At 29.3% G+C, this 12,448-nt stretch overlaps 1 protein-coding gene across 1 annotated transcript; it reads left to right on the top strand.

Annotated features, from left to right (window-relative positions):
* The first annotated feature begins 56 nt into the window (after window positions 1-56).
* Window positions 57-3,033, top strand: LOC128031938 (putative disease resistance protein RGA3). The gene is made up of 2 exons (XM_052627641.1): window positions 57-2,655; window positions 2,896-3,033. Exon 1 carries the CDS (start codon window positions 90-92, stop codon window positions 2,649-2,651), a length of 2,562 nt encoding a protein of 853 aa, XP_052483601.1. The 5' UTR covers window positions 57-89; the 3' UTR covers window positions 2,652-2,655; window positions 2,896-3,033.
* Window positions 3,034-12,448: the final 9,415 nt, after the last annotated feature.

The raw sequence follows: 12,448 nt of genomic DNA, 5'->3' as shown, positions 1-12,448 counted from the left end.
GCCCCATGTCCGCTTTTATTACCTTTTAATCCCAAATTTCATACAAAAAACAATAATCCCCAACATTAAGAACATATACCAAAAACAAAATGGCTGAATCCTTTGCATTCGGGATTGCCGGACTAGTATTGGTGAAACTAGGCAATGTTGCCTACGAAGGAATTTGCTCCGCATGGGGTGTTCGAAAGGAGTTCGAAAAGCTTAAAGACACGCTAGCTGCTATCAGAGCTGTGGTCCTGGATGCTGAACAACAACAGGCTCGTACCCAGGAGCTTAGTCTTTGGCTACAAAGGTTCAAAGATGCTTGCTACGACGTGGAAGATTTGATAGACGAGTTCGAGATCCAAGCATTGAGGAGGCAAGTCCTGAAACTGGAAAGCACTGGAAGGAAGGTACGCCATTTCTTTTCTGGCTCAAACCCTTTGGCATTTCGCTTTAGGATGGGCTATAAGATCAAAAAGGCAAACGAGATGTTGAATGAGATTGCAGCTAACAGGGCCAAGTTTCATCTCACTGAAAAACATGAGACTAATGTCATACATCGTGAGAGGGAAACCTACTCCTTTGTTAAGACATCTAGTGTCATCGGTCGAGATGAAGCTAAACAACACCTACAAAACTTCTTAATGAATCCAACTGATGGGGAAGATATCCCTGTCCTTCCCATAGTTGGGATCGGAGGTATCGGGAAAACTACCCTTGCCCAGTTGGTGTTTAATGAGGAGAGTGTGAAGTCGCATTTTGAATTGACAACTTGGGTGTGTGTTACAGAGGATTTTGACATCAAACAACTAATGATAAAAATCATTAAATCTGCCAATGGTATGAAATGCAAGGACAAGAATATGGAGGAATTACATAAAGTGTTACAAGATTGTTTGAATGGTAAAAGATTTTTTATGGTACTAGATGATGTCTGGAACGAGGACCAGAAGAAATGGACTGAGCTGAAAGATTTGTTGTGTGGGGGAGCCCAAGGGAGTAGAATCATTGTCACAACTCGTAGCCGCAAAGTGGCTACAATCACAGGCACAATCTCTCAGTATGATTTAGAGCATCTTTCTGATGAGAATTGTCTATCATTGTTTCTTAAACTTGCCTTTAAAGAAGGTGAAGAGAAACAACATGACAATCTTGTAAGAATCGGGAAAGGAATTGTTCAAAAATGCAAAGGGGTTGCTTTGGCCGTGAAGACTTTAGGCAGTCTACTCTGTTCAACTAGGGTACAACATGATTGGGAACTTGTGAGAGAGAGTGAGCTATGGAAGTTGGAACAGAAGGAAAATGACATCTTGCCTGCTCTAAAACTAAGTTATGATCATTTGCCCTGGTATTTAAAGCAATGTTTTGCTTTTTGTTCAGTTTTTCCGAAAGATTTTGAATTCAATGCTCTCTTTTTGATCCCGTTGTGGATGGCAAATGGCTTTTTGCAATCACCATACGAAAATGAAGAGCCAGAAGATATTGGGAATCGGTATATACAAGAGTTACTATCAAGATCTTTCTTCCAACAAGTTGACGAAGAGCATATTATTTTTCCCACCTTGAAAATGCATGATTTAGTACATGATCTTGCATTATCAGTGGCGCAAAATGAGGTGAATTCATGTAACCGTTATTCGACTGGGAATGTTCGACATTTATGGTTTGATCTATCGAAGCAGGATGCTTCCCAGTTGCCCAAAAACTTGGGTTGTCTGCAATCACTTTTCTTATTAGATGAAGAAGGCAAGGGTGATAGCGCATCTCTTATTGCAGAAGTCATCTCAAGGTCTAAACATTTGAGGGTGTTACATTTGCCTGAGTGTAGTTTTGAGCAATTGCCAAACAAAATAAGTTATTTAAAGCAGTTGAGATATTTGAACCTAGCCTACAATGGAAATATTAAAAGACTTCCAAATTCCATTTGCAATTTGCAGAGTTTGCAAACACTTGACTTTGATGAATGCAGGGGAATTGAAGAGTTACCAAAAGACATAAGGTACCTGATTAGCCTTAGAGAATTAAGGGTAACAACAAAACAGACGCGTTTGCAAGAGAATGGAATATCGTGCCTCACTTATCTTCGAAGGTTGATCTTTTCTGAATGTGAAAATTTAGAAAAATTGTTTGAAGACATTCAAAACCTAACAGCTCTCCGAGAATTGTACATAGGTGGATGCCACAACTTGGTTTCATTGCCACAAGGTTTAAAATACCTACGTACATTAGAAAGTTTGGAAATTTCTGGTTGTGGAAAGCTTGATCTCACTATGGAGGAGTTGGAACTTGAGAGGGAAGAAGGTGGTAGCCTTAGATACTTGTGGATCGGAGGAGTGCCAAAGCTGGAGTCACTACCCCAATGGATTTTTCTAGGATCCATCAAAACTTTGCAGGAGTTGTACATCCACAACTTGAAGAATCTCTCGACGTTACCAACATGGTTCCAACAGCTCACATCGCTTCAAATTCTTGGAATTTCAAATTGCCCAAGGTTGTCGTCTCTACCAGAAGGGATGCAACACCTCACTGCACTCAAAAGATTAGAGATTAGAGGGTGTCCAAAATTAAACAAAAGATGCATTAAAGAAGCCGGTGAAGACTGGCCTAAGATTGCTCATGTCCCTTTCATTGTGATGACTTGGAGACAACAACAAATGACGAATAGATAATAAGGTGGGTCACCAAACACTGCTCTATTTGGTAGCTTTTAAATTTTAATATTTCTAAATCAAATTAGGCACTAAATATGACTCAATTTCTCACTAACATAATTGAATTTTATCTACTCTGAAGCAAATAAAACTTCACTTGAAAAACAACTAGTGGAATAAAAATACTTCAAAAGCGAATCTAATAGGATGCTAAATGTCTTTTTAATGCAGAGATTTTTAACACAACTTATTTATTGATTAGAGTGGCAGGTCAAATTTAAAGAGGTTGAAATTATCTGTGGTGCTTTCCATATATATATATATGGTTTCAATGTATGTATGTTTATAATTTGATTTGTATCAAAGACAATAATGTAATAATTTGATTTCTTTGGTTTGTAAATGTAATCATCACTGCTTTGCTTCTTATTTTCTTTATTATAATTAAATAAATAAAATAAACCTTTTCTACTAACAAGTGGTTATATGTTTGAGGAACAACACTATTTTTCTTTTATTTTTGGTATTTGTATCTTTTAACTTTTGCAAAATAAAAGAAGAGGATTATAAATATTCGAAACGAAAATTATGCATGTAGAACACAAATTTTGAGTCATAAATTTAAGGTTTTGTCAATTTAATTGATATGGGTTCAAATTTTATTTTATGCATATTTTATTATTATTTTTCTCAAATAATATCAATTATTTTAAATACAAAGAGACATTAAAGTAATTTCCTTAATTGTGTTGGGATCCACAACAACTCAATAATGAGTTTTATAAATCAAATGGTAAATTTAAGGCTTTTTTTTTTTGTTTTCAATATAATTTGATATGGGTTTAAATCAATGTAGCCGGTTCCGCATCAATTCCGTTGCACAGTCGATGACACTATTCCAATAATAAACTGAAATGATCACTTATTTTTTTTGCACAAGTGTAAATTTCGATTTATATCAGTTATATTACCTCATTTCGACCAATTTCAGTTGTACCTGTTAGAACATTGCACACCAACCGATACAAGAATAATGTTAAAAATAGATAAAATTATTATTTTTACCAACTTTAATTTTTAATAACCAAATTTAAATTTTAAACTTTAGTAAATGAACAACTTTCAAAATTATAGTAGAAAATTAATAATAAAAAGTACAAAAATTATACTGAAAGGGAAAAAAAAGAAGACAAATTCTAAAAGTTTCACCAGCACAACATTATGCGCATGTTTTATTAAACTTTTATTTTATGTATTTAGCATGAGATTTTTAAAATAATGTTGTGGATAATTTTGTTCGTTAATGTGTCAAATGATTTTCTTCTTGTTTACTTTAAATTTGTTAAATAATAAAATTTTATTTGTGAAGTTTATTGATGAGTGTTTTATATAATCAATTAATATTTTATATTTGAAATTATTTAATTTAATTCATTTGATATATTTAAATATTTTATGCATTAAATATTTTCAAAAACATTGATAAATCGAAATGATACATCAAAATAGATGAATATCAGCACTTACTAGATTCAATAGAAAATGATACGTCCACCGGTGTGATACTAACTACTACCTTGGTTCAAATTCCATCATATGCAAATTTTTTAAAATTTAAAATATTAAAGTGTCATTGAATAATATAACTTATTTTAAATAAGAAAGGACATTTTCATCATTTTCCTAATCAAGTTGGTACTCGACTCACTCGTGACACCAAATCGCTTAGGGATTTTATTAATAATACGTATAGGTATACATTTTAAAGAGGTAAGAAAATATGCATAATAAAATTAAAATGTATAAATAAATTAAAATAAATTTTTGGTTAAAGTGATAAAATTAAAAAAATTCAATGTAATTTGGTATGAGTTCAAATCCCACAATATGCATTTTTCTATTTTAAAAAAATAAAAAGACTAAAGTACCCTTAAATAATATATGTTATTTTAAATTTAAAGGATATTTTATTATTTTCTCCTAACGAGTTGGTGCCCGATTGACTTGTGACATTAACTTAATTAGGGATTTTATTAATAGTATAGATACACAAATTTGGTTGGAGAAAATAATTTATATCAAGTTATTCTTTCTAAAGTTTACTTAGGAATCATTATTGGTGCCGTAATAATTTCCTTGACATGTTAATTCTAATTCTTTTATTTTAAAACTATATAAAAGTATGAAAAGACAAAAAAAGGACCATTAAAATAGTAATAATAGACATTTAATAAAAAGTATATTAATCATTTCCTAATCGAGTCAGTATTTGATTAACCAATAAACCGATTCAATCAGAAATTTTATTAATAATATAGATTATTCTAAATATATAAAAAAAAGTTTCTATGTGGCCCAAAGCATATCATATAAAAATGTAATACAATGGCCCAACACTTTATTTTTCTTGGGATCATGTTATCAATTATGAACATTATTGATGTCAACTGTTTGGTAATGGTTAGGCTGATATGGAACAAAAAAAAAAAACACACACACACACACAAAGTCTACTAATTTACCCAACAAATTTTAAAAATATTTTATATTGCAATTTTTCAAGCTTGGTGCTAATCTATTAAATTAAAATGATCAAAACTGTGATGGAATGATACATCTATTTATCTACTTCTTCAACCACACCCATAATTATTTAACATGGAAAATAATTAAAAAAATCAACATAAAATATGAATTGTTATTATATATATATAGATACATAACTTGTCAAAGTACACTAAAACTCAATAGGTATGTTGTTTATAAATGGCAATTGGGTAAGTTTTTTAATACCCAAAAGAGAAGAAGGGTCAAATAGAATGTGTTGAGAATATGTTGAGGGTGTATTTGGATTGTGATGAAGATATTATATTGTGTTTCAATAATAATTAAGATTCTCATATCCACAAAATATCAAACATGTCATAATCTATGCACACAAGTTGATTTAACAACATTAATTCATTGTTAATATCAAACATGTCATAATCTATGCACACAAGTTGATTTAACAAAGTTTATTGAGCCCGTTCCCTTAACCTCATAACTAACCCTCACGACCACTTTATCTATCTTACCTACAACATTCTCGCCCTCTCGAAACTACGTTATTTCAAGAATTTTTCAAACTAGCTCTACACTCTAAATGACTAAAATGACCACCATACGAAACTTACCCTCAACTTTACCCAAACCAGTTTGGTTCCATGCTCCCTTTCTCTCTTTAGTTCATCCATGCTCGACTTTCAATCAAGCTTGCTTGGGAATATTCAAGAAGGTTTAGATCAATTTTATCATTTGTTTAATTTTATTCGTCAGAAAATAAAAGAAAAGGAAATGAATAATCTACATGATTTTGTAAAAGTTTGGAAATAGAAAAAAATTGTTTTAAATATAAAGTATTCAATTTATGTTTAGATTTGATTAAGGATAAATCCAATTTTTTCACCAGCCTGATTTTCAGTGGGGTTGGAAATAGTGGTTCGAGGCCATTAAATCCGGCGAGTAAGCTCATAAATTTTATTATTTAATATTTACGAGTCAAATATAGTTTTAAAAAGATTTTTGAATTAATAATTTATATCTTATAATGAATTATTAGATTCTAGTGATAAAATTCTAGTTCAAGTGGTTTTAGAAAATGAGGTATCGGGATTTCGTTTGATAAATCGAGCCATAAATATTTTTATAAATATTTACGAGTGTCATTAAGGTAGTATTAAATTTAGTTGAAAAATTTTAATGTTTAGATAGTTAATTAATTAAAAGAACTAAATTGAAAAAGCTACAAAACTTGCTAATTATAATAATTAAGTGGCTAAATGGTTTAATTAATAAATGAGGGAGGACTTAAGGAACAATTATACCCAAATTAAATGGATGAGGCGGCATATGAAGGAAAAATAATAAAATAAAAGGATTCAATGGCATAATTGTAAATTTGTTGAAATTAAAATAAGATAAGAAAAGGTGAAAAAGACATCTTCTTTGGATATTTCTATTTTTTTCATTGACGAAAGCCAGGGGAGTTTAACTTGGAGGTTTTGCCATTTTATATCCTTGTGTGTGTGTAAGTTCAAGTTAGTACCTTTTTCTTATAATTTTTATATTTTTGAGATTGTTACAATTAAGTTCAACTAAACCTTATCTTTGTTTTTGATTTTGTTAAAGATTTTGGATGTTGCCATTGATGAATATATATGATTCTTGATGTTAAATGATGAATTTGAGATGTTGGTTGATATTTAAAAGTATTTTATTAAGTAATTTTGATGAATTTTTATATTGCGGACTAATTTGTTGAAATAGTAAAAAAAATGCAAGGGTTTGTTGTGAAATTATTGTAAAATTGGGCTTTATTGAATGCCATGAATACTCTGCTAGCATGGGTTTGCATTAAAAATGGTTAATTTGCATGATTTGGGCTCGGGGACTAAATTGAATAAAAGTAAAATTTTAGGGGTAATTTTATAAAAATATCAAAAAGACAAAATTACAGTAAATAAATTGTTTTGTTGTCTAAATTAATAATTTTAATGAAATATTAATTTAGATCAAGATCGGGTGGAAAATTGAGGGAAATAAAAAATTACCAAAATGCCCCTGTATCTTTGTATTTCTACAATTTAGCCTGGTAAGGTCGTATGAACTATATTCTGTATAATTTTGATTAAAGTGAATGTTATTTGGTGATGGATATTATATATATGTGTGTTCTATTGTTGGAATTGAATTATTATTATTGGAAATATATTATCGAATTTAATACTCAGTTTGAATTGAACGCGAGATTGAGTACAATCGTTCCGTGGCAAAGGATGAATTGAAGGATAAGACCATAACTGAGTTATGGCACTATGAATATATGTAAGACCATAGCTGGGCTATGATATTCTGATAATAAGACCATAATTGGGTTATGACACTATGAACGTAAGACCATGGTTGGACCATGGCAGTGTTTATATGTAAGACCATAGCTGGGCTATGACATTTTGATGATAAGATCATAACTAGGTTATGACACTACAAATGTAAGACCATGGCAGGGCCATGGCAATACATGTGTAAGACCATAGTTGGACTATGGCACAAAAAGAACGATGTACTCATATCCATAAGTCGTTCTTCGATTTAGTAAGAAATGATAAGAGACTTATGTGATTGAATTGAAAGATTTATAGATTATTATTGATATTTCTTTGAAGGAAATGTGTTTATTGATTATATTGTATTTGACAAAGAAATTATGTATGTTGAGACGAGAAATAAACTTAAGTGTGACATATCGAGAAAATAAGTTTATCAATGTTGAATTTATATGTAATATGTGCAAGTACGCTAACCAGTGTTGTTGCTTGATGCTTAGGCAAATGCCAAGCTATTGGTTGAATGGTAATATGATTATTTATATGATGCATTAAATTGGTAAGTATTTAAGTGAAAATATGCTAGTGCTCATGAAAAAGTGGTAAGGTTTAAATTATGCAATTTCTTATGAAATGACTAATCGCGTGATCAATTCGAAAAAGGCTTTGGTTAAATGAACTAGCTTGTGACTATGGTTGAATGATATGTTTGTGACTTGTGTGTCATGCATATGAAATAAGTGTGGAAAGTAAAGAAATGGAAACGAAAATAAAGAAATTTGGAAGAGTTAAAGTTATATAAAATACTACTAAGCTTGGGATAATATGTATAAGTGATGCTGTGGATTTATTCACTTTGTGAGTTGATGAATATAGCTTCATGAGTATCGTGGTATCAATATTGGATTATTCTTGATATGTATAGATTTCATATTTGAAATGAACTAATATGATTAAAGTTTATACGAGCTTACTAAGCATTCATTGCTTACGTAGTTGTTTTCCTTTACTTTCCAGATTATCGGAAGCTCGACCGGGTTAGAAGCTTGTCGGAGTTTTATCACACTATCCATTGGTTCTATCGGTAATTTTGGATAATTTGATTCTGGTTATAATGGCATGTATAAGTTAATTTGGCCAATGTTGGCTCATTAATGTTTTGATTTTGATTGGTTTCAAATATGAATGCTAGATGAAATGAAATGTCTGATAAATAATTTGTAAACTCCGGTAATGCTCCGTAACCATGTACCAGCGACGGATTCAGGTTAAGGGCGTTAGAGTTTTATTTTCAAAATTAGGTTATATTCAAATCGAGATTTGATTAACAATGATTGATATTTGGTTTTGAGTGAAATTCAATTTAGGAATCATGTGAAAGAAACCAAGACTTGGCTTATTTGGTGGGCAAAGATGTTTTTGTAATGAATAATATGAGAAGAGAGAAAAATAAGGGAAGAAGTAAAAGGAAATAAAGAAATAAAAGAAAAAAATTAAATTGTTCAAAAAAGAGTATAGTGACTAGTTTCAACAAATGAAAAAAATGAAAAACTACATTAAAAGAAATGAGAAATGGAGGAAAATAAAGGGAGAATGAAAAGATAATGAAAAATAAAGAAAAAAGAGAAGAAAGTTCGAAACTCAAAACGAAGAAAATTTGAAGACCAATTATATAATTTAACCTAAATTTTTTGTTTGAAATGATGAATTAATGTGCCACGTCAGTCTACCCTTAACGCCAATTAATATTCAGTGACTAAAATGTTACAACATGATAACATAAATAACTAATATGTAACCTGAAACCAATAAAAATGACCTGTGCATGATGGCACATAAATAAGAATAAATACGACTAAAAAAATCCACACATGATTTAAATAATGAGATTCTAAAACAACATTTTAAAATTCCTAAGGTATTAACGTTATTGTTATAACTTTAAGATGAATTCTTTTTTTATTTCTTTTACATTTATATTTTAATTAATTAATTTATTTTTCATTAAAACCTTTTGAATAATGATAACAAACTAATTTTACACAAATATAATCTAACAAAATTATCTAAATATTAGTATATAACTAAATTAAATATAAATTTAAAATACTTCATTATAATCGAAGTCTAAATATATATATATATAAGAAGTCAAATATATATTAAATCAAGGGACACTTGTGATTAGAGGTGCTCATGGGCCGGGCCAGACTCAGAAAAAATTTTGGTTCAGGCCCGACCCGACCCGAAATATGGTCCTACAATTTAGTCCAGGCCCGGTCCGAAAAAAATTCATAAGCCCGAGCTCAGCCCGAGCCCAGCTCGGCCCATTTTTTAAATAAACACCAAAAAATTTTTAAAAAATAAAAAAAGTATTTTAAAAATATTTTAAAAATAAAAAAAATAAAAAATAAAAATATTTATTATATTCGGTCGGGCCCGGGCCAAAAAAGTGCTACCTGAGGCCCGGCCCGTTTTCTAAACGGACCTCTTTTTTTGCCCAAACCCATATTTCGGGCTTATATTTTTACCCAAACCCTCCCATATTTCGGGCGGGTCGTCGGGCCGGGCCAAGCCGCCCGACCTATGAGCACCTCTACTTGTGATGGGAGTAAAACAATTTAGATAACAAACATATTACACAACGATAATGTAAAAACCAAATAAGATTTTGATTTAAATGATAAAATTGAAGTATTAAAGATTACGGTGAAGTTCAAATCTAATGTTATGCATTTATTTTAGATATTTCATAAAATATAAAAGGTTTAATGTAGACTTTTAGGCATTGAAGTATATCGTTTTTTTCACTTTAGTCCTTAAAGTTCTTTTTAGCCCACTTCAGTCTTTAATGTTATCAAACGCTCCCAATTTATCCCTAATGTTATCAAACGTTCCTAGTTCAGTCTTTTGAATGTTGGATATCTATCAAATTATAAATTGCCACATGGCACACATTGACATCATGATAACGTCATCATCTCGAAAAACACCTAAAATCATTAGATATAAATATGTTAAAATTTTTAAAAATTGTAAAAAATTATTTAGAAACTATCAAAATTTAGAATCATTACTAGAAATTTTAAAAAAGAAAAAGAAGAAGAAAATTTATTAGAAATAATAAAAGATTGTAAAACTTTTTAATTAAAATAGTAAAAAGTACACATTCACTAATCGTATTTAAAATATTTAAAATTGATATAAAATTGTATATAGTAATGCAATCAAATTTTATAAAATTTTATTTTAAAAATTTAATAAAATTGAATAAATTTTATATCAATTTTAATATTTTAAAATACATTAATTTTAGTACTTTACCGGGGTCATCATCTACAATAAGTTTATTTGACTCGACTCCTATTTAATGTTTATAGTAAGATTTTTTATCCATCATCGTGCACATGCTTCTTTTTTGTACCAAAATTCTTTAGAATGGTCAAACACTCGACAATTGTTCTTAAGATATTGGTCTAAAGATAAATAATTTGTCTTGAAATAGTAAAAAGTATTTGGAATAATCTAAAATATTATTTAATTAAAAGAAAATTATTTTCATTAGTTAAATAATTTTAAAAACTTATCCAAATTTATTTTGTAAAAATATCTACTAATTATAAATTCCTATTGATTGACTTATAAGAAAAACATATTAAGTGGTATCCTTCCAAGAGATAATTATTAATGTTCAAACTCTAGTAGATGGTGATTTAGAAATTTTAAAATGTTAAAATTTCTAATATTTTAAAATTGTTAGTAAAATTTAGTTATTTTTATATTGTTTTTGTAATTATATATATTTTAGTTTTTGACGATTTTAATAAATTTGTAATTTTTAAATATTTAAGGTTTTTTAATAATGATGTCATTGTGCCATCATTGTATGACACTTAAAAACATATGATTGGCGGATATCTCACTCATTAGTTTTTAACATCCGAAGGACTAAATTAGGAACATTTGATAACATTAGAGATTGAAGTGGATAAAAAAAACTTTAAGGATCAAAATGGGAAAAACAATATACTTTAGAGACTAAAATGTGTATTAAGCCAAAATAAAATAAAATAAAATAAACCTTTATAGCAATGATTGTTGTTTTATAAAAAATTGAGTTTTCGGTGATTTCTTAATCGAGTTGAGACCCGATTGATGGATAACAACAACTTAGCCAATTCTTTAAAATTTAAATAATAGTTATAGATAATTTTATAGTTATTCAAGATGTAGCTAAATTTTTCTTATTTTGCAATTTAAAATAGAGAAATGAATAAAATAAATTGATAAAAAATCCTATACCCTAAACCCTATATAATTCTAATGTTTATAAGATTTCTTCAAAATTGATGAGGGTAAGTAGATATTGTTCAAACTTAAGTGTACGCAGCACTAAATTTGAGAGGATAAGTGTTTTTTACCCTATATAATTATCGATGTGATATTATGTGTCAATCACAAGAAAGTTGACACACATTAATTTTTTATTTATTTTAAGATAATTTACACAAAAATATACATTTAAAGATTAAAAGAGATGAAAATTTAAAATAAGAGATTAATTGACTTTATTTTAAAATTAGGGATCAAATAAATAATTATGCTAATTTTAATTTGAGGAATTTTAGGTAAGAATTTCTCGAATAAATTTTTAAATTTTTATATTTATAGTTACATTTACTCAACTAAAATCTTAAAGTGTCTTCAAGCAGGAAAGCTTGATGAATAAAATCTTATAATTTCATGAATTAAGGGTTTTGTAATTTTAGGATGCCCCATCCTCGCCAATGAATAAATCCGTTGCCCAACCATCACTTCAAACCTTATTTTGCACCAAAAGGAAACATTAAGAACATATACTTCACTTCACAAACTTGCAATCTATGCTGCAACACACGCAACCCAAATCATTCCTTTTTATCTTCCTATATATACCTTCAACAATGG

This window comes from Gossypium raimondii, chromosome 2, assembly GCF_025698545.1.
Source record: "Gossypium raimondii isolate GPD5lz chromosome 2, ASM2569854v1, whole genome shotgun sequence".
NCBI lineage: Eukaryota > Viridiplantae > Streptophyta > Magnoliopsida > Malvales > Malvaceae > Gossypium > Gossypium raimondii.
This window is presented reverse-complemented; position numbering and strand designations above follow the sequence as displayed.

What these genes read in the sequence shown, in the direction of transcription:
- LOC128031938 (XM_052627641.1), top strand. Translation starts at nt 90, where the DNA reads ATGGCTGAATCCTTTGCATTCGGGATTGCCGGACTAGTATTGGTGAAA.